This window comes from Capsicum annuum, chromosome 9 (genome assembly GCF_002878395.1).
Source record: "Capsicum annuum cultivar UCD-10X-F1 chromosome 9, UCD10Xv1.1, whole genome shotgun sequence".
Taxonomy (NCBI): Eukaryota; Viridiplantae; Streptophyta; class Magnoliopsida; order Solanales; family Solanaceae; genus Capsicum; species Capsicum annuum.
Window position 1 is genome coordinate 158,110,481 of NC_061119.1, and position 23,775 is coordinate 158,134,255.

The 23,775-nt window shown below is 39.9% G+C and overlaps 1 protein-coding gene across 3 annotated transcripts in view; it reads left to right on the plus strand.

Moving 5' to 3' along the window:
- Window positions 1-23,775, plus strand: part of LOC107842435 (protease 2-like) — a 48,543-nt gene that overhangs the window by 19,863 nt on the left and 4,905 nt on the right. For all 3 annotated transcript variants that reach the window (XM_047395879.1, XM_047395880.1, NM_001324597.1), the window contains exons 6-9: window positions 11,735-11,893; window positions 12,563-12,928; window positions 13,304-13,369; window positions 13,508-13,556. In XM_047395879.1, coding sequence (XP_047251835.1) covers window positions 11,735-11,893; window positions 12,563-12,928; window positions 13,304-13,369; window positions 13,508-13,556 — 640 coding nt within the window. The remainder of the gene's footprint in view (window positions 1-11,734; window positions 11,894-12,562; window positions 12,929-13,303; window positions 13,370-13,507; window positions 13,557-23,775) is intronic.

Consider the following 23,775-nt stretch of genomic DNA (forward strand, 5'->3'; position numbering starts at 1 on the left):
AAAACAGACAGCTTCAGCGTGAGCTATAGTTTTCCTAATAATCTTAGGGTTCAGGGTTCAATTAGTTACCCTAACCCTAAGGTCTAACAACAAATTTTAGCCGTTCTTAACAGAGAACATTTTATCCCTGCTTTTTTGATGAAGGTAACAGATTTTGTGTATAAATCATCAGCACATAATGCTAGGAGCGAAAATTTACATCAATGACCCAACAGTCAAAAGAGTAAAAACATACTCTTCCTCTAGATCTTATCTCTTCTTACAAGTATCCTAAGATGTCTACTATAGAAATTGGATCATCTATATACTCTGAACTGCACCAATAGCAAAAACTTATAATGCAATTCATTTTTAACTTTTGTATAGAGCTACTTTTGTCGTCAAAGCACCTGGAATTTCTCTCCTTCCATATTGTCCACCATGAAAAGGGGAGCCTTGGAGTAACTGGTATAGTTGCTGCCATGTGACCAGGAGGTCACGGGTTCAAGCCTTGGAAACAACCTCTTGCAGAAATGCAAGGTAAGGCTGCGTACAATACACCTTTGTGGTGAGGCCCTTCCCCGGACACTGCGCATAGCGATAGCTTTAATGCACCGGGCTACCCATATTGTCCACCATATTACTGCTGGGACAATTCTCCATCTGCTTTTGTTGGTGCTGCCTTCTCCCTCGGTGTTCTAGCTTAATAATGCCTCTTCTGTTCTTCCTAGCATGGTCCATCTAATGCCTCTGAAATTGGTAAATAGATTCCATAGCTGGCACACCGCTTTACAATGAAGGAACAGATGGTTAATTGTCTTTGTGTTTTTTTCACAAAAAAAAAAAATCTAGAGCACAAATGTATGCCCCTCTTTTGTAGGTTCTCCTGAGATAAAGCAGCTTCTTTCACAACCAGCCAAGTAAAAATAGCTACTTTGTGTGGAGTTTTGGTTTTCCATATAAGCTTCCTGGGTAGAAAATTAATCTTAGAACCCATTTGGTCCTTGTATGCAAAACTTACATTGAAAATGCCCTTACTGTGACATTTCCATCGTAAGGTGTCTTCCCCTTCCTGTAGCCCTTTGCACTGGTCTAACGTGCCGTAAAAGCTGGCCAATATTTCAATTTCCCAGTTTTGCATCCGTCTCCTATAGGTTAAGTTCCAACGTTGATTAGACCATACTTCATGTAGAGTAGATTTTTGCTGCTGGTTTAGTAAGAAAATGTTTTGGGAAACATTTGCTTTAGAGTACCATTCCCTAACTGGTTTTCCTCACCGAATAGAATCCTCTTGCCATCTTTCACATTAAAATCAATTCTTTCGGAGAATCCATGCCATAAGTTCCTAATTGATCTCCACAAGCCGGTCCCATAAGTGTTCACTTCTTTAGTCTTCCAAAACCCATCATTTTCATACTTTGTTGTAATCACAGTGCCCATTCCTTGGGCAGTCTCCAAAGCCATTTCATTAGAAGACTTCTGATTTGCTTTCTCAGACTTCTGATACCCAAACCTCCATGATTCTTGTCGAATAATAAGGTTTTCTATTTGACCAAATGGTAACCTTTTTTCTCCTTGTTGCCGTACCACGAAAAGTTTCTTATAAGAGCATCAATTCTTTCTTCCACATTATTAGGAAGAGGAAATAATGACATCAAATAGGTAGGTATAGCATCTACGACACAGTTGATCAACACAAATCTTCCTCCCATTGATAAGTAATGAGTTTTCCATCTAGTTAATCTCTTTTCACATCTTTCTAGAACAACATTCCAAATCTCCTTGGATTTACTATTTGCTCCTAAGGGCATTCCTAAGTAAACTGTTGGGATCTTCCCTATCTCACCGCCCAAGTATCAGCCAAAATTTGAAGCCTTGTCACCTCATTGATTGGAAAAATATGGCATTTTTTTCCAATTAATGTGGAGACCTGAAGTGGCCTCAAACAGAACAAGGATAATCCTCAAATACTTCAACCGACTCTTCTCTGCATCACAAAAAATGAGAGTATCATCTGCATATTGAAGTTGCATTACTTCCACTGCCTCATTTTGTCCCTTCGCTACATTGAAGCCCTTATCCACCCATTATGGTGTGCAGTCTTCACCATATTGTTAAGTCCCTCCATTACCAGAATAAAAAGAAAAGGTGACAACGGATCACCTTGTCTCAAACCTCTTTGTGAAGGGAAAAACCTTCAGGTGAACCATTTATCAACATCGAGAATCTGACAGTGCGAATACAAAATCTCGTCCACCTAATCCACTTCCCACCAAACCTTATCTTCTGCAGAATTCCAAGTAAAAAGTTCCAGTTACGTGGTCATATGCCTTTTCAATATCCAAGTTGCACATGATCCCTTGATTCTTATCTTTAAGTTTGGAATCTATACATTCATTAGCAATCAGAATTGCGTTAGCCCCATTTTTTAAGGAATAAGGGCTATATAAGTTGCATTGGAACTTTTCTCAGAAACTTCCTAAGAATGAAAGTTCTGTATTGTAGACATCACATCACCTTTAGGACCTCCCAACATTGGACAAAGAATCCCATAGTGTATCCATCTGGGACTGGAGCTTTATCTACTACACATGCCTTAAGCCCTTCCAAAACTTCTTTTTCCTTGAAAGGTCTTTGCAATTCCTGCTGGTCTTCTGTGTTGATGCTGGGACACTGGTTTGTGTTGTGCAAGGGTCTCCAGTTCTCAGAATAAAGTTTCTCATAGAAAGATATGAGCTCCTTTTTGATATTCTTTGCCTCCTCAATTACTTCTCCTTCCACTAACAGCTGATCAATATGATTATTCCTCTTGTGAGCATTGGCAATTCTCTGGAAAAAGGAGCTCATATCTTTTTATCTCCCTGTTTGATCTATAATGTTCTTGACCTTTGCCTCCATGCTATTTCTTCTTTTTTTGCAAAATCCTCAAATTCCATGTATAGATCAGCCCTTTGGATGGTCTAAGGATCTGGTCCGTTGAATATTACCGATAACTGCAATCTTGCTCAAGATCAAATTTTTATTTTTCTCCAAGCTCCCAAAAGTACCTGAACTCCATTCTTTCAACTTGGTCTTCAGAGCTTTTAATGTGGATAAAGTTAGGCCTGCCTACTATTTCAAAAGAGCCACACCAATCCTTTACTTTGTCATTAAAGCCGTTAGTTTCCAGCCACCATGCTTCAAACTTGAAATATGACTTTGTGTACTACCAACTGCCACTCGAACAACCGACGAATGATCAGAACATATTCTAGGGAGAATCTCTTGATTGACATTTTAAAATTTTTCTCCCCATTCGTCAGAGTATAAAATCCTGTCAATTCTAGAGGAGGTTTCCAGATTGTTCCCTCTGGTCCAGGTATAATTTCCCTCATGCAATTGTAGATCAATCAACTCCATATCCTCAATAAAATCAGAGAACTCAGTCATGTATCCAGAATTTCTGGAACAATTCTTCCTCTCCGAAGCTTATATGACTATGTTGAAATCTCCCCCAACTACCCATGACCCTGTGAATAGGCCCCTACTAGCTCCTATTTCCCACCACCCTTCTTGTCTTTCCTATTGCAGCTTGGTGCATAAAACCCTGTCATGTGCCAACCAAAATCGTTGGTCCTGGACATGAAGCTACACGTCAAAGTATACGAGTCAATTTCCGCAATTTCCCCTTCCCAAACCTTGCTATCCCATAACATCAATACACCACCCCTAGTACCACTTGTCTCCAGCTGTCCATATCAACCCCCCTATTTCCCCTTATCTAATGAACTAAATCCCCTATATCTCCTTCCAGTCTAGTTTAGTTTCCTGCAGACAAATGACATCTGCTTTCCACTTTTGAATTAAACTATTTATCACCCTCCTTTTATCTCTACAATTTAATCCCCTCACGTTCCAAGAAATTATTATGATCTCCATCATAGTATAATAGGATTTCTGTTCCCCCTAGTTCTTGCCCCTGTACATTGGAACTTCATGTCAATGGCTAGTCCTTTTAGCTCCGGTGAACCTTTGGAGTTTTCATGACTCTTGTCAATGGTTCTTTCTTGATTACTTGTCGTTTTCTATCTATCTTCTTGAATAGGGCCAACACTTCCTTTGTGCAGTGCTGGAATTCTACCCCAAACTCCTTGCTTAGCTTGATTATGTTTTGATGAACCCAAATTGACACGTCCACCTTTTCATCACTTTCCCCCTCTGCATATACAGAATTTAGAGGTTCAGCCTCTTCTATGTTCCAATTCTGATCATCAATGCAATCGACCAATTACATGTCTTGCTGATCTCTATCGTTTTCTGATCGTGTATCAACATCTTCAATGTTTGCTACTTCATCTTCGTAATCTTCCCCTTTCCTATAATTGGTCTTTTCATTGGAGAGGTTGGCTGGTCTTCCTCTGGGAATTTTATCGCTAGGTCTCCTGAGCTGTTGTTGAAGAAAGAGTCATTTGTGTGGTTTTCTTTTATTTCCACAAGCAACGGATCTATCCTTGTAGAGCACGTGCCATTAAAGTGTCTTGGGTTTATCATATGGGCCTCATTAAATAGAACTGGGCCCTTTTCAAAAACTGCTCCTCTATTCGCTGGGCCCAAAGAAAAATCACAGTTTGAAAACACAAGCCCCTCATCTGCCCCATGTCTCACGTGTCGCTGGGCACTCGCCAGCTATATTATTATTTGAAATAAATGCTTGTACAGGGGCACCCACGTGCCTATCTACTTCTTTGTGTGGACCGCTGTCTTTAACCCGGTAAGTTTTTTTTTACCAGTGGTCCTCTGGTCCTCTGACTGCATAACTTCATCTTCTGCGGCGACCACCAAGGTTTTTGACTCACACCAGATGGGGATGTGAAAGGTAAGACCATTTTCGACTATCTTTACCTCTTTCAGAACTTCTCCTCCATCTCCTTTGACTCTTATTCTCACCCATTTCAGATGATGATTCTTCAAAGACGTCTCCTCCTCAGTTTCCAGCCAACCCCCGCATTGATTTCTGATGGCTTTAAATATTTTTTCTGTCCAAAACTGAAGAGGAAGGCCTATCGCTCTTACCCATGTTGAATTCTCTCGATGTGTACAACATCCGACTGTCAGCATCCACCAGTCGAGATGGATCTTCAGGTGCTTCCACATCCACTGCCCATGAAGAATATGCTCTGCCATGTGTTTGTTGGGAAACTCGAACAGGAAAGAGCGCCCTTACATTTCGTATACATTGATGCCAAAAGCATTTTTCGAAGTACTCACCTCTCACTTCCGGATATCTGTAATAGTTGGTTTCTCTTTCTCATCCTTGCTGAAGTTCCCAACTGTACATCTTCCGAGCAAACCATTTTCCTGATTAGCATCACCACCAGAGACCGAAGATAGAGCTGTTTTTGTTTCTGACTTGGGCTTTCGATGCCTCCTTTGATTGTCACTTTCTAGTCCTGACTGAATCTACATAAGGGATCTTTGGATCTGCCTTCTTGCAAGTTGCAACTGTTTGTGATAAAAACACCTTTTTGTTCTTTGATGAAATTATCAATCTTAAATGCAACATCTCCCCATCCCGTATTTAATGTTAATTCTGGAATAATAATGACTGATCCATTTCCTCCTTGTACTGTCACAATGCTTATAACTCTCCCAAACTTGTTATGTTTCCTGGAACAAAAGAAATTGGAGTACTGCTCATTTAACTTCCACCTCATGTGTGTGTGACAGAATCTTTTGAAGCTTCTCGGAGTACAAACACTAGCCATTCCATGGTTTTCTTGCTGAAAGTTGTCCTGCGCATCATATTCCGACTTCTTTCAACCCATTCAAACCAAACTTCAGCTCTAGCTGCAAGTCTGGTTATGTCGTAAGACTTAAATCCTACTGCAAAGTAGATTCTGTTGTCCCCCATATATTACAAAAAAAACAGACCGTAGAGAAAAAACACAAATTAATCACCAGTGTTTGTAAAATTTTATGCCAAGTCATCGCAATATTTTATCCTTGCTATTCACTCAAATCAAGCCACCCACTATTTTGAGCAGTTAAGATCGACTCCACCTGTTGAATAAATTTGACAAAAACGTTTTGGCTCCCAATTGGGTTTAAACAGATTACATATGTGCTAATCTCAATACTCCTTAATATTATACATATATATCTCAAAGTTGAGCAGCAGTGTTGGTTATACCACCCAGCCTATCCCCAGGCAAGTGAGACAATCTACAATACCTTATAACCTTCTACCCTAATTCACGACTTCCATGCCCTTCCATCTAAGCTCATGTCCTTGGTAAACTGAAGTTGCGCCATATCCTGTCCAGTTACCTTGTCTAGTTGTCTTTCCCCAATATTTCTTCGGCCTACCTCTACCCATTGTTAAATTGCTAAGGAGAAGCTTACCTTGAGTTATATTTGCAGAAAAGATGGAGAACAATCAATCATCTGTTACTCATTGAAATTTTGTATGAAAGATTAGGGATATGTCCTTAATGTATATGGAATTCAATAGGCCATTAAGCAAACCTTGTGTTTTTGGCAACATCAGAGGATGAGGAAGGAGCAGAAAAAGATTTGGACGACCATCCCTCTTTGCATTCTGTGGACTGCTTAAAGAATTATAAATGTTTTGAAGGGAATGAAATAAGAAAGCATTGTATTACCTAAAAATAGATGTATTCCGAACTTAACAATTTTGTTGTACCGCTGAGTTTCCTCAGGATGTTATGTGCTGCTGGATTTCCTTTGTTTCTCTGCAGATATAATACGATCACTTGCTAGTTTCTGCATTTTGTATATGTACCGTACTTCCTCAGCGTCGTGCTTCATCAATGCAATTACCTTATCAAAAATAATTATAAAGAAGGTTCAGCGACAGAATAGAAATGCTATTATACACATTTTTATCAAAAACCTTCTGGATGTTATACACATCCACTACAACATTCTCATTTCCGTCACTTTCAACTTCTGGATGTAGGAGTTCTTGATTGGCCAGCACTCCGCTCCATACATCATGGTTGGATGGACCGCCACTCTGTAGAAATTTTCTTTAATCTTGGGGGGCACCTTCTTATTACACAGAACTCCCGAAGCGAGCCTTTATTTCATCCACCCCGCCCTTATACGGTGCGTGATATCCTCATCAATCTCTCTATTCCCCTGAATCATAGACCCAAGATACTTACAGCTATCCTTCAATAGCATACACCAAGACACCTTATCTTGAATATGTCGCGTCAAAACATCCATCACTAAGGCGAAAAGAAACGGATGAAGAGTCGATCCCTGGGGCAACCCTGTCAAAATAGGAAAATGCTCTGAATCCCCGCCCACTATCCGTTCTCGAGTCTTCGCTCCATCATACATGTCCTTAATCACTCTGATGTACACCACAGGACCCCTCTAACCTCCGAGCATCTCCAAAGAACCCCCATAGGAACTTTATCCTACGCCTTCTCCAGGTAGATGAACACCATGTGTAAGCCCCTCTTCCTCTCCCTATACATCTCCACTAGTCTTCGTATAAGGTGAATTGCCTCTGTCGTTGAGCGACTGGGCATAGAACCAAACTGATTCTCCGAAATAGACACGGTTCTCCTCAACCTCCGCTTGACCACTCTCTCCCAAATCTTCATAGTGTGACTCAACAACTTGACGCCCCTGTAGTTGTTGCAACTCTGAATGTCACCCTTGTTCTTGTATAGAGGAATCACCGTACTCCATCTCCAAGCCTCGGGCATCTCCCCAATCCTGAAAATGCCATTAAACAATTCGGTCAGCCACCTCAAACCTGCCCCGCCCGAATACTTCCAAAACAGCCCCGAGATCTCATACGGCCCCGTCTCCTTATCCCTGCGCATCCTGCGAGTAGCCTCAGAGACCTCCTCAATCTTAATACGTCTATAATAACCGAAATCACGACACCCCTCAGAGTGCTCCAGCTCCCCTAACTCAATGTCCATTTGCCCTCGTCATTCAAGGTCTATGGAAATACGACTGCCACCTTCTCTTAATGTGCACGTCATCCTCCAACACTTTGCCATCCTCTCCCTTGATGCACTTTACTTGGTCAAGGTTACGGGCCCTCCGCTCCCTAGCTTTAGCAAGCCTATACAACCTCTTCTCCCCGCTTCTCTCCTATAATCCCGTGTACAAGCTCTCAAAAGCTGCTGTTTTAGCTGTCGTAACATAAAGGCATGTACCAGGGCTTGTAGCTCAAGTCTTTAGCTAGCCTTGGTAAAAATGAAGTTTCGACAGAATTTCAGAATACAAAAGTAGGTAACATGAAGGCATGTACCAGGGCTTGTAGCTCAAGCCTATAGCAAGCCTTGGTAAAAGTGAAGTTTCGACCGAATTTCAAAATGCTGAATTTTAAAGAATTGCGGGGCAAACATTCGTTCTAGCCAAGGTTTTAAAATCCTTTATATAACCTCCACTGAGGAATAAACACCTTAATTATTTGTGTTCTCATACTTGATGCTTCAGATGCATGCTCAAATTGCATGGAACACTTGCACTAGTCCGCTATGATTTGCTCTCTTCTTCCTTTCTTTCATTACTGCTCCATTTTTCATAGGTTTTTTTAATGTTCCGAGACATCTACAAGAAGGCCGAAATGACTGCCCAACACTTGTAGTTCTTGATACTTCCACTCTAGGAAATTCCAATTGTTCGAGTATAAGCAAATAAAAGATTGTGTTCGGCATTGACCCTGAGTGGAGCAAATATTGTACAAGGCTCTATAGGAAAGGAGTTGCAAAATAGTCCCAAAAGAACTATATAGGTTGAGCTGCTGAATTTGACCCAATGAGTTTCCCTTCTCAAAATGAGTTGCACAAGTTGCAGTAAAGAAAGCCTTATATGGTTTCAAACAAGTAAAAAAGTCTTGTGCATTGTGAGAATATAAGAGAAAAATATTATTGAATTGTTGTAACTACATTATTACATTGAGACCCATTTATAGACACTACATTCCAATCGTCTTCCTAATAGGACATTACATTATAATCCTTTTCCAAGTAGGATTCTATATGCTATTCCTATTCCTACTCATATTTTAATGCTCTCCCTCAAGCTGGTGCATAGAAGACATATATACGAAGCTTGTTATGGATGTAATTAATATGAGGATCAGTGATGGATTTGGTGAAGATATCTGTAAGAAAACTGATAAGGACTGCTTTGGACGTCTGGGAGATCTTAATTGAAAAGGAACAAACTGAAAAAGTGATTCGAAAAGTAGTAAACATCGCCGGAAAGTCGATCCGTCACTGGAAAATTGTCGAAAACTGGTATAAGATATGTGGTTCATCTAGAAATCAAGAGATAAGTAGATCTTGAACAAGAAAGTCACCGAAGAACGGGCCGAAACATGCTTACGCGCCGGATTATTAGATTTGATGGCTGAAAAGTGACCACATTCTGAGAAAAAATTATATGGGTATGGTCGGAATAATGACACGACCCTACCAAGAAAGAGAATTATATGGGTAGGGTCGGAATGATGGCACGACACTATTGAGAAGTAGAAATTATATTGAGAAGTAGGTTCTTTACCAAGATCGTGGAAGCTCTGATACCATGTGAGTGTGTGAGAAAAATATTATTGAATTGTTGTAACTATATTATTACATTGAGGCCTTATTTATGACACTATATTCCAATCCTTTTCCAAGTAGGATTCTATCAGGGGTGGACCTACGTTATAATTTGGGGTGCTCAGGCACCCATTAAAATTGATGCGAAATAAGTATAATTACATAGAAAATATATGAAAATAGGTATAAAACATATAAAAGCACCCACTTAAACAAAAAGTTGGTTGAGTGCACTGACATTTAAGTTGATCTTAAGGTGCTTCGTTGGTAGTGGTGACTCGGGTTCGAACCTCATTGAGGTGATTTTTTATTTTTTTCAGTTTATTAATTTTTTAAGAACCCACTATCCTTAAATTCTAGGTCCGCCACTGAATTCTATATGCTATTCCTATTCCTACTCATATCTAACATGCATCAAATTGAATAATTGCATGACAAAAGTAACTCTTTCTATTCCATTGTATGTGATGGTGTTTGACTATGGGCACAGGGATTAAGAAAGAAAAAACACACTTTTGAAACTTCTTGTCTAAAACAAGTCATACACATTTGTTTGACAATCATCTCACTAAGGGGTCGTTTGGTTTGAATACAAGTTATGCTGGGATAAGTTATACAAATTAATTATGCTGAGATATTTTTTATTGAATGTTTGGTTTGTTGTATTCAAAATAATATGCATGGTATAATTTCTAAGAATAAGTTAATTGATTACAAAGATACCCTTCATCTTATTTAGCTTTTATTATATAATTTCTTTTCAAACTTTAAATATTCATTCTTAAAAATAAAACTTCCATCTTATGTAGCTTAATTTTTTGTGTATGTGCATTTCCATGATTATGTCGTGTGTATTTAAAAATATAACTTTCAACTTATTTAGCTTAATTTTTTTTTGTGTGCCTTTCCATGATTATGCCGTGTGTGTTTAAAAAAGAAATCTTACTACATCTTATTTAGTTTGAAATAAAACGTCCAGCTTAAATTTGTTAAATTAAAAAAGAATTTGTTATTTATGTCACTTTATTTAAACACATCACTCATATACTATAAAATATTAAAATTCATTTTAATTGATATATACAACATCAATTTTCAAGTGATTAAAAAATTATTTAATTTAAAATATGTAATTCAACAAAAGTTACCGAGTTCAAAAAAAAAAAATATGTAATTCAACAATGGAGTCAATATTCTTATTATTCTTAAGAGAAATCAAAATATATAAATAAACATAATAATTAGTCAAATAAATTTAATGTGTGATATATTCATAAATAAAAAATATATTTATATAGTGTAATTTTTTAAATAAAATATATGAAAATTTGTCATAAAATAACGAGTAGTAGAGGTTGTGAATGTTATTATAAATGGTATTAAAAATATTGTGAATATTCATGGATGTGAAAAATGATTATCAAATGAGTTTGTGAGGGGTACTTTTATCATTTTAATTGCTTAACCAAGGATAACTTATCATGGTATTACTATACCACCATGAGGGAGGAATAACTTATCCCGGAATTGATTAATAATCCCGGGATAAGTTATCCCAAGTTGTACAACCAAACAAGCAATTGTGAGGTATTAAATTTTGTCCCGGGATTATTTACTCTTATCCCTCGCACCAAACGACCCCTAAGGGTAATAGCAAGTCTAAAGTTGAATTGTTCTAAATATATATAGGTTTCATTTTTTTAGGAAGACTAAAAAGAAAAGAGTATCACATAAAATGAGACGGAGAGTAGTAGTAGTTTTAGGACTCATCTCCTTGCCTTGGAAACTATTACTTTTTCATATACAAAAATAGATAATTTATTTTATATATAGAAATAAATACACATGTATATTTGGACTTCTCATTCCAGTCTTATCTTTTTGAAGTTTAAGAAATTTTCACGTGTATCTTATTTACTGATGAGATAAGCAGTCATTGCATACTGATTGATTACATGCTTCTGGTGTTCAGAATTTTTCGCTCATCTCAAAGAAAGAACATCTTGGTCAACTTTTGAAGTATCGTACTAGAAGTATGAATAGCAGTCTTATATAACTCTTCTGATGGTTCTTGGCGTTTTTGGAACATCTTCACATTCTCTGACAGCAATTAATGGTTATTGTAACTTTGGTTATTACTTATTAGTTGTAATGGTTCGTTTCATTATCTTATTTAGGTACTGGGAGGCTTTGATGCATCAAATTATGTAACTGAGAGGCAGTGGGCTACTGTTTCAGATGGCACAAAGATACCTATATCAATAATCTATCAAAAGAATCTTGTAAAACTTGATAGTTCAGATCCATTGCTTCTTTATGGCTATGGATCCTATGAGGTGATTTACTTGCTAATATAGTTAATAATTGAGTAACTAAATGTGGAGTACTATTCTCTGTTTGTCCTTCCTTTTCTTGTTTATCTGAAGGAAGAAGTTCAATATCTCTTTGTTGTGGTTAGGCTAAGCACATTATGGTAGCTCTGATTGTTTCTGAACACTGTGTTTTATGGAATTTCACAGATCTTAGATGGAAAAGTTATGTGACATGTCTCTTTTTATATTGATGGGCATTTATGTAAATGGAACATAAGTTTATGAAGTCTACTCTTTGTAGAAAATACTGCAGGTCAAAAATGCAATGTTGTATGAAAAGATCTGATATTCATGTGATTTCAATAGTCAAACTGTCAAAATTTTTAAAGAATGGCTTGTGTGTAGCCAATGGGTATTCACATATGGTTTTAATTTGATGATATACTGTCGAATGAATCCTTTTGTTTTTTCTTTTTTTATGGACAGTACAAGAAACGTACGCGTTGTCCTTGGTATAAATGAAAATTTACCAACAGATGGCTTTCTACTTGAATTGATGTAAAGTCTTCAGTCTATCAAGTGTGGAATTCCTGAGATTGATATTTTGTGCAAGGTCACAGTCATTAATCTGTTGGTTAGAACTTATAGCTTGATCATTCTTTGTTGACTCTGCACATGTCATATTCCTAACAGGTATGTATTGATCCCACTTTCAAGGCGTCACGTATGTCTCTGTTAGACAGGGGTTTCATTTATGCTATTGCTCACATTCGTGGAGGTGGCGAAATGGGGAGACAGTGGTATGAAAATGGGAAACTGTTGAAAAAGAAAAATACTTTCACAGATTTCATTGCTTGTGCAGAGTATTTAATAGACAACAAGTACTGTTGCAAGGAAAAACTTTGTATCAATGGAAGAAGTGCAGGTGGATTGCTGATTGGTGCTGTTGTTAACATGCGGCCTGATTTGTTTAAAGCCGCTGTGGCTGGGGTTCCTTTTGTAGATGTTTTAACTACAATGCTTGATCCAACTATTCCTTTAACAACTTCAGAGTGGGAGGTTAGATCTCTTTAATTTAAATCCGTGTGTGACTTACTTTATTGAGAAATTTAAGTGACATGACATTCATTGTTGCGGATTCTCCATTTTAAATCATTTAGATGATCAATATGAGGATGTGATTACAAGAATGTATCTGAGGGCACTCTTTTGTGGTAATGGTGTTGGGATTTATGCCTCAGGTTTTCCAGTGGATACGCTGTAACTTTACTAGTAAAATATTTTTGTAACGTGGATCCAAATGTGCTTAAGGTATATTTGAGGAGTTGTGAGAATCAGATTGTGATGTCTTGGCTCTAATTAACATTTGAGGGACTTGGAAGATTGAATATTTTGAAGTTTGTGGTTTATGTTTAATCTCTTCATTTGCTACAGGAATGGGGTGATCCACGTAAGGAAGAATTCTATTACTACATGAAGTCATATTCCCCTGTTGATAATGTAAGTAATATATCCATCTCCCAAAAAAGTACTTAAGGTTTGTGCATTGACCAAATCAATCGGGAAAGTATTCGTAAGTTTCTTATGTTGAAAGCTTAATGTCTTTGGCTTTTTCTTTTGTCCTTTTTACTCTCGCAGGTCAAAGCACAGAATTATCCAGACATTCTTGTTACAGCTGGCTTGAATGGTAAGTGAAATGAAAGCCAGTGCAGCATTTTTCAGTTTTGAAGATATATGATAGAAACGGGAAAAGTGTTTGAGGAGGGCGGTAAAGGGATTTTGTAATGTTCATTTTCATCGAACTTGCTTTTGAATTCTGGGGGGAGTTGGCTTCATGAACAGTTGTGAAACTAGTAATGTTACATGAAATTGACTGTTGGGACTCTAAGGCCCAACTTATCTACAAATATGAGTAGCATAGAATTTAGACGCTCAACATATCCACACGTTGAGCATCCTAGGAATGCATGTTAGGATGGATATGCGATCATACAAGGTTAAAGAATATTAGAGATGAATGCATCTAACGGAAGGTGTATGAAGTACGTTCCGGGTATATAAAATAATGGAGGGTTGTGTGAGATGGTTTTTTTATGTCCCATGTAGACATCCGAACACGTCTGTTCTTGCATGTGTGACGCTGGTGATTAAAAGTAGTAAAGCGATGAAGTATGCGTAAGATGACATGGAGTGAAGTTGTTTACACTTTCTTGGTTAGAATCCATGAGGAACTCAACAAAGAACAGAATACGCGAAAGCAAAGTATCCATATATGTAGCACCCCAACTAATTGGGATCAAAGTTGGTTAGTTGTTGCCTTGTTGGTACACTTGCATAGATTCAATATCATTAGGAGTCTTTGTTTGGAGATATGTACGGTCCAGGGAAAAGAGAATGAGAGGTGAAGAATTCCTAGTTCTAAAGAACAGTAATCTGTCTTAAAGAACAAGATACCGAGTTTTGCAAGGAATGTCCCAAATGGAGCTAAACAGATTTAGTTGAAGCATAGGCTGAAGCCAATTATTTTGCAAATATGCCTTTTAAAGATGGCATTTTGAACTGTCTGACTTCTGGAGTTAAATCCTTAAGCAAATGATGGTTTGTTAGTTTGACTCCTCATCTCTCCGGTGATGAACAATGGACATTTCTAGTTAAATCAGAAAACCAGTACTTTATTCAGAGTTACATCTGGAGACGACTTCTTTTCAGTTTCTTTTCTTCTAATGCTAGTATACCTTAATATGCTTTGCTAGTGCCGTCTATCCTCAGGAGAAAAAGATTAAGACAAAATGTCTCAGCAGCTGTCTAATTCCAATAAAATCATTTTACTTAGAACACTATTAACATTTGAGATCATCATAGCGCTAATTCTAATACTTAGCTAATTTTTAGTATTTCATTTTCATAATCTAGTAGCTAATAAGCCTTTCTACTTCTTTAGAGGTAGAGGTATGGACTGCGTACATCTTACCCTCCCCAGACCTCACTATGTGGGAATACACTGGGTTTGTTATTGTTGTTGTTGAATCTAGTAGCTAATAAGAGATGTCTATCAAGAGAAGCTCCTACTTCTCTCTAAAATATATGAAGAGGGAGAACATGTGTTTCAAAGAAGCTTAGCTTGGCCATCTCTAGATTTAGGTGGTAGATGTCGAAGAATAGAGTCTTTGAAAGAACCCAGCTTCTTGCTGTCAGAGGACTACATTTTGAAGAGAAAAAGTTTTCTGAAATCTTGTTTGGTTGGATCCTTCGTTAGATGGGTTGGTTCTCCAGAGGCGATCAAGAATTGGGCAGCCGAGGAGTGGGATGGGATGTAGTAAAGGGAATGAAGATTCACAGTTGAATGATACCTAATTCTTATTTCATTTTGTGGATGAAGAGCAAGCTCTGAAGGTTCTTCTGCGGCGTCAGAACTTCTATTTTGGTGACTATTTGCCCGCAGGACTGGTTCAAAAAAGCTTCCGCAGGAGCTGTAGTAACTCCAATTCCGATATAAACTTGGGTGAAAAGGCTGCTTTACATTATGTTATCTGTTGGTTCTAAAGGTGGTTTAGGTGATGCTCAGGCGTAAATGCACTGCCTTTTGCGTGTGGAGGTAGGAAAAGGCATGTCTAGATGGGTGGGTGAGAAACATCTTAGATTTGAGGATTTTTTGGGAGTGTTTTTTTAGGGAAGAAGGATAGGGTACTAGACTTGATTTGAGACATTTAAAAAAGCTAGAGGGGTTGGAGAAAAAGAGAAAGAAGGTCTCAGGAAAGGGAGGCAAGGAGACAAGGGTGATTAGATAAGGATAATATTAGAGAAAGAAAATTGATAGTGTATAAAAGGAGGGAATGAAGCAAGGAAAGGATTGGGGTTTTCGGGGAGAAGAGAGGTGGGGAAGAAGTTAGTTTTGTTGTCTATGGAAGTTAAAATTATCTCATAGTATGTGAGGGGTTTGAACGACCCTTGTAAGAGGGCCACCATCAAAGTTAGGTTTAGAGAATAGGGGGCAGATGTCATATGTGTCCAAGGAACAAAAATGGAAACTTTGACAAAGAGTTTTATCGGAAGTGTGGGTGGTGGGGGGAGATGGGTGAAGTATGATAAAATTTTTGTTCGGGAAAGTACATGTGGAATACTTTTGCTTTGGAATGATAGAAAGGTGGAATGTGGGGGGAGATGGGTGAAGTATGATTATATTTTGGCTTGGGAAAGTGCATGTGGAATACTTTTGCTTTGGGATGATAGAAAGGTGGAATGTGCGGAGGTCAACAAAGGGGAATTTATGTTAGGGGCCCAATTTAAAAACATTGATACCGGAACAGAGTGGGGTTTTGAGAGCATCTACAGTCTCGTTGGGAGGGGTCAAATTAGAGTTTTTTAAAAGAATTAGGAGATGGTTTGGGAGGTGGAATATTCCTTGGGTGCTAGGTGGGGTTTTAATACTATTAGATTCCTAGAAAAAAGGAATGGGGGGTAGGGTGGTCTCCAGGGCAATGGAGGGGTTCTCAAAGTTTATTGATAACTATTTTTTTTGTTGATTTGCCTTTGACAGGTACCTCCGTTACGTGGTGCAGGTCAGAGGACTCTTTTTCTAGATCAAGACTAGATAGATTCCTTGTGTCCATTTCTTGGGAAGAGCTAGCACCCAATGTGATCCAAATTCTTTTTCGAGATTGGTTTCAAATCGTTTTCCTATCTTGTTGGATTGTAGCAGAGGAAGACAAACGAGGTCTCCTTTCAGATTTGAGAACATGTGGTTAAGAATAGATGATTTCAAGATTGAGTGTCCGGATGATGGAGTAATTATGTGGAGGGGATGCCTTCTTTTAGGCTTGGCATAAAGCTGAAATTGCTCAAGAAAGACTTAAGGGAGTGGTAAAGAAGTGTTTGGTAGGATAAAGCTGAAGATGAGGGAGATCATGATTGAATTGGGGAAGTTAGAGAGGCTTGAAGTGGGGTGGGAGTTAGAAGTGGGGGAGAAGGAAAGAAAAATACGGTTGAAAAAGGAGCTAGAGGGGTTGGCTTTAGCTCAAGGGATAAGTTTGAGACAAAATCGAGGGCGTTATGGTTAGAGGGAGGGGATTCTAATACAAAATATTTTCATCCGGTAGTAGTTGGCAATAGGAGAGGAAATTTCATGGTTAATAGGGTGGTGCATGTAGGGAGGAGGAAATGGAAGGGACAATTGTAGATTATTACAAGTGTGTGCTTAAGGAAGAAATAGGTAGGAGGCCTAAGTTTGGGGGGGAGGTTATGTTTTAGTCATATCGACGAGGAGGAGTGTGGAGTGTGAGTCGATAGAAAGGGCGATCGAGGAGGAAAAGGTGAAGAGGGTTGTGCGTGTGACAAAGCTCCAGGCATGATGGTTTCTCTTTGCTTTCTTCTAGCACTGTTGGAATGCACAAAGCTGACGTGATGGATACTATTGCTGAGTTTTAGAAAAGGGGTGAATTCGAAAAGAATTTGAATGTTTTGTTTACTGTCATTATCCCTAAATACGAGGGAGCTTTAGGCTTGAAGGATTATAGACCTATTAGTTTAGTGGGAAATATTTATAAGATCATCTCTAACGTGCTTTCTACAAGACTTAAGAAGGTGCTTGATAATAATGTGTCATCTTTTCAAATGTTTTTGTGGAGGGTAAACAAATTTTGGATGCAGCTCTGGTGGCAAATGAAGTGGTAGATTTAAGAAGAAAGCAATTAGTGACAGGCGTGTTGTGCAAGATTGGTCTTGAGAAGGCATATGATCATGTAAGTTGGAGTGTCCTAGATTTCATCATGATTCAGATGGGATCTGGGTAAAAATGGAGAAAATGGATCGGATTTTGCATTTCTTCTGTGAGATATTTAGTTTTAGTGAATGGCAATTGTTGCAGGTTTTTGTGAGTTCCAGGGGCTTGAGATAAGGAAATCCTTTATACCCGAGCTTGTTCATTCTAGTTATGGAAGCTTTGAGTAGGATGATGGACAAAACTGTCTTGGGAGTTTATTTAAAGGGTTTTAATGCAGTGACTGGGGATGTTGGGATAATGTTGATTTCTCACTTATGGTTTGCAGTTGATACTTTAGTTTGTTGTGATGCAGATATGAACCAACTAGATCATTTAGGCCGAGTGCTTTCTTGGTTCCAGGTGGTGTCAGGCCTTACACTTAAGTGTGAGATTTTTCCATTTGGAGCCCGGAGGCTAAGAGTAATGCGAGCCAATGCGTAGTAAGCGTACTTGATGCTCCTTCCCGGTCATAACCTAAGTCTTTTCGGTCCTTATCGGGTTTTCAATGCCAGATCGATACCCAAATAGATCATAAATGTTGGACTTGAACTGGAACTAGGGAAAAGTATCTTAATAATAAAATGCCGCGTATAGATCATTAATGCCGGACTTGAACTGGAACTAGAGAACAACAACAACAACAACAACAACAACCCAGTGTATTCCCACCTAGTGGGGTCTGGGGGGGTAAGATGTACGCAGTCCATACCTCTACCTCTGATGAAGTAGAAAGGCTGTTTCCGAAAGACCCCCGGCTCCAGGCACGAGATACCACACAAACACATAGTAAAGCACAGAAGCAGATTACATAACATAAATACGGCACCCATAAGTAATATAAAACAGCGGAAAGCAGAGGAAAGCACACAGATTCGTAATAAACATGGAACACGGAACACGGAATCATAGCAGGAATAAAACCCCCACCAAGTAATCCCTACACTAGCGACCCAAACTGGCCCTAATCCTCTGCCGTAATTCGCGTCTTCCAGACCTTCCTATCTAGGGTCATGTCCTCGGTGAGCTGTAACTGTTCCATGTCCCGCCTAATCACCTCACCCCAGTACTTCTTCGGCCTACCCCCTACCCCGCCTAAAACCATCCAACGCTAGCCTCTCACACCTACGGACCGGGGCATCCATGCCCTTCCTCTTCACGTGTCCGAACCATCTCAATCGTGCTTCCCGCATCTTGCACTCCACTGAAGTCACACCAACCTTCTCCCGGATAGTCTCATTCCGAACTCTATCCCCTCTAGTCAGTCCACACATCCAGCGCAACATCCGCATTTCTGCCACCTTCATTTTTTGGATGTGGGAGTTCTTAACTGGCCAACACTCCGCCCCATACAGCAAGGCTGGATGGACTACCACCCTGTAGAATTTGCCTTTAAGCTTGGGCGGCACCTTCTTATCACACAGCACCCCCGACGCGAGCTTCCACTTCATCCATCCCGCCCCAATACGGTGCGAGACATCCTCGTCAATCTCACCGTTACTCTGGATCACGGACCCAAGATACTTGAACTTATCCCTCTTACATACCTCCTGTGCTTCCAGCTTCACTACTACCTCATTCTCCCGCCTCACGTCATTAAACTTGCATTCCACATACTCTGTCTTGCTTCTGCTCACCCTGAACCCTTTAGACTCAAGAGTTTGCCTCCACACCTCTAATTTGTCATTCACGCCCCCTCGAGTCTCATCTATCAGAACTACATCGTCTGCAAAAAGCATACACCACGGCACCTCTCCTTGAATACGCCGCGTCAACACATCCATCACCAACGCAAACAAAAAGGGACTAAGAGTAGATCCCTGATGCAATTCTGTCAGGACAGTGAAATGCTCCGAGTCTCCTCCCGCCGTCCTCACCTGGGTTTTCGCTCCGTCATACATATCCTTAATTAGTCTGATATATGCCTGCGGTACTCCACTCACCTCCAAGCATCTCCAAAGCACCTCCCTGGGGACTTTGTCGTAAGCCTTTTCCAGGTCGATAAACACCATGTGCAGATCCTTCTTCCTTTCCCTATACTGCTCCACCAACCTCCGTACCAGGTGGATTGCCTCCGTCGTCGAGCGGCCGGGCATAAATCCGAACTGGTTTTCCGAGATAGACACTATCCGTCTCAGCCTCACCTCGACCACTCTCTCCCAGATCTTCATAGAGTGACTCAATAACTTAATCCCCCTATAGTTATTGCAACTCTGAATATCCCCCTTATTCTTATAGAGAGGGATCATGGTACTCCACCTCCACGCCTCGGGCATCTTTGTCGTCCTGAAGATTTCATTAAACAATCCAGTCAACCACCTTACACCGGCCTCTCCAACGAACTTCCAAAACTCCACCGGTATTTCATCCGGCCCCGTCGCCCTACCCCTTCGCATCCTGCGGACAGCCTGTCTAACCTCTTCTACCTTAAAACGTCTACAATAGCTAAAATCCCGACACTCCTCTGAGTGCTCTAGTTCCCCTAACACAATAGCTCTATCCCCTTCGTCATTCAAGAGCCTATGAAAGTACGACTGCCATCTCTTCTTAATGTGGCCGTCCTCCCCCTTAATGCACCTCACCTGATCGAGGTCACGACCCTTCCTCTCCCTAACCTTAGCGAGTCTAAACAACTTTTTCTCCTCTCCTTTCCCCTGTAACCCTGCATACAAGCTCTCAAAAGCGGCCGTCTTAGCTGCCGTGACTGCCGACTTCGCCTCCTTCCTCGCTAGCTTGTACTCTTTCCTGTTTACCCGCTTCTCTTCTTCGTCCTGACTTTCCACCAACTTAGCATACGCCCCTTTCTTGGTCTCCACTTTCTTCTCCACCTCTTCATTCCACCACCAATCCCCCCGAAGGTGCCCGGCCCGGCCCCTAGAAACACCCAACACCTCACTTGCATTCTCTCTGATGCACCTTGCCGCCCTGTCCCACATACTATCCACGTCCCCCCTACACTCCCACACCCCCATTCCCGCCAACCTCTCCCCTATCTCCCACGCATTCACTGGCGTCAGGCCGCCCCACTTAATTCTCGGTCTACACCTTATTCCTCCTCTTTCTATTCTTCTTTATACCCAAATCCATAACCAAGAGCCTATGCTGGATCGAAAGATTCTTACTCGGGATGACTTTACAGTCCTTACACAATGCCCTATCCCCTTTCCTAAGCAACAAAAAGTCAATCTGAGTCCTGGCTATCGCGCTTCGAAAGGTGATCAGGTGCTTGTCCTTCTTCGGGAAGCCCGAGTTCACCACCACCAGCCCAAAGGCCCTCGCAAACTCCAATAGGGTCGCCCCTTCTTCATTTCTCTCCCCAAAACCAAAACCACCATGCACATCACCAAAGCCTCTCGGCAGCGCCCCGATGTGCCCGTTGAAATCCCCTGCTACAACAATCTTCTCCGAACTAGGCACGCCTCTCACCACCTCCTCCAAAACCTCCCCAAACCGCATCTTCTCCTCCCCCTCCGATCCCACTTGCGGTGCATAAACACTATACACGTTCAGGGTAAACCCCCGAATGACCAACTTAATAGTCATCAACCTATCGTTGATCCTCTTCACCTCCACTACCTGACCTCTAAGCTCTTCATCTACTAAGATGCCAACTCCATTCCTACACCTCTCGCTCTCAGAGTACCACAGCTTGTAACCATCCATAATATTAAAATGCCCTGGTCCAACCCAATCTGATAACTAATATGATAGCTACTAGGTGCTGAACTTGAACCAGAACTGATAAATAATCGAAAGGTAATAGTGATCCAAGATTATCATTTCTCTCGAGTCTAAGAAGTCAAAGATTTGCAAGTCAGGCGGTCAAGTCTATAAGGGATCGTTTGGTACGTTGTATAAGAATAGTGCAAAATATTGTGTATTAGTAACACTTGCGTTAGTTATGCTTGCATTTTTCTTATGCATTATTTGGTTTGGTGTATTAAAAATAACATGAATTGCATAATTTCTAAAAAACATATTTTTATTTATAGAAATACCCTTTGTAAATATGGTGGAAAGGATGTAGAAAGGATTTTGAGGGACAATTATGACGTTAACCATGCTAATCCATGCATTAGAATCCATTGCAATACCAATGATTTCTATGCAATAGTAACACGCTCCTTAATATCAAATATAGTGTATAACTGATGTAAGGATTAGTAATACATAGGATAAAAAAGTGTACAAAATAAGGTATTAATAATACACAAAGATAATGCAAGCATTAGTTTTCTTAATACACTACCAAACGAACCCTAAGTGATACCAGTTTTAGTCACTAAGCCGAAGGATATGGTCTAAAGTCAAATACTACTCCAACCGGGGTCACAAGGCTAGTTAGAGTTCAATAAAATAAATTAAGTCAACCTAAAGTTCAAGAATTAGTTCAAGGTATTGGAAGGAGGTAATTTAGGCCAACAAGGGCTATTAGGCATTCTACCTAAAGAAGGGCTGGTGGGGCCCACTACTAGTCCCGGAAGCCCAACCTAAGCAAGCACTAATCTAAACCTAGTTTAAGGCTTTTCAATCCCATCCTAAGGCATATTGAGGTGCTCACTCAGGTTTTGCACTATAGTGTGGGGGCTCTTCCAACTACCTATCTTGAATTACCATTAGGGGCTTCAAACAAGGATGTTTTGGTGTGGAGTCCGGTTTTCTAGAGGGGTGAGAAGAGATTAGCAGGGTGGCAAAAAAGATACTTGTCTAAAGGAGGAAAAAAGGTGTTTCTTAAGAGCACTTTATCAAGTATTCCCACTTACTTCGTGCCTTTGTTTCAGGCTCTAATTACGGTTACAGGAAAAAAAGAGGTTACGGAGAAACTTTCTTGGGGATGGGTGGATGGGGCAAAGAAATATCACTTGGCGCAATGGAAGACTGTCACATCTCCTAAATAGGGAGGTCTCAGTATGATTTGGCGATTTTTATCAAATCTTTGTTGGGCAAATAGCTTTGGCGTTTCGGGATGGAGGTACAAGACTTTTGGGGAGGGATGATAGTTGATAAATATGGGGTAATGGAAGGGGGATGGATAATTGGAGATGTCACTATGCCTTTCGGATGTGGTTTGTGGAGGAATATAATGAATGGAAGAGATGATCTCAACAAAAATATCTCATTCAAGGTTTGAAATGAGAGAAGAGTTAATATTTGGGGATATATGTGGTGTGGGGATAACTTATTGAAAGATGATTTTTGGATTTTGTATAGAATATCATGCCAATGAGAGATCTGTTGGTTCAACAAATTAGGAAGATACATGGTGGAGAGACTTTTTGGGACTTGAGATTTAGGAGGCATTTCCACGATTGGGAGGTGATCGAGTTCCAAAGGTTGATGGCCATCCTTCACGGGCAAGTCGTTTTAGTGGATAAACCTGATGCTTTGTGCTGGGGTTTGAGAAATAATAATCTTTTTTTTGTTAAATCTTTATATGAGAAACTCCTAATCAGGGAGGTGGTTGTGTTTCCATGTGATGCAATTTGGATAGTGTTGGTGTCGAGGAAGGTCTGTTTTTTCTCTTGGCTAGCATCTAGAGGGTGTTTTTGCCGGTGGAAAATCTTAGAAAGTGAATGGTTGTTTGTGTCAGTTGGTGTTCTTATGTAAGGAGACGGGGAAAGATGTGAATCATCTTCTCATTCATTGTCTACCATATGATTAGGGTGGGACATGCTTAGGTGGTTCAAAGTTTCTTGGGTAATGCCAAATTCTGTGAAAGATTTAATTTTTTGTGGAGAAGCGGGTATAGGCGGAGAAGACGTAAGGCATGGAATTTGGTCCCTCTTGAGTTGATGTGATATGGAATGAGAGAAATAGGAGAGCTTTTGAGGGGTAGAGTCGAGTTTTTTCCAGTTGAGGAATCGCCTCCGGTCACTTATTTTCTTTTGGTGCACCTAAAAATTTCCTTGTTGTATAGAAGAATAGGTGGACTTTGTGGAGAATCAGATTTTGCAGATTCTTCACCTTTTAGTTTATCTATTGTATACAGCCATCTCTACCTTTTTATGAACAAGTAAAAAAAATATCTAGTAGCAAATGATGGCTTTTCCTCACAGTTTTTAGATTCGGAACACGTAAAATATCATTACAGGAAAAGTCCAAAATAAGATTAGAGGTTCATATTATATTTTTATGAAGCTCTCATAAGATT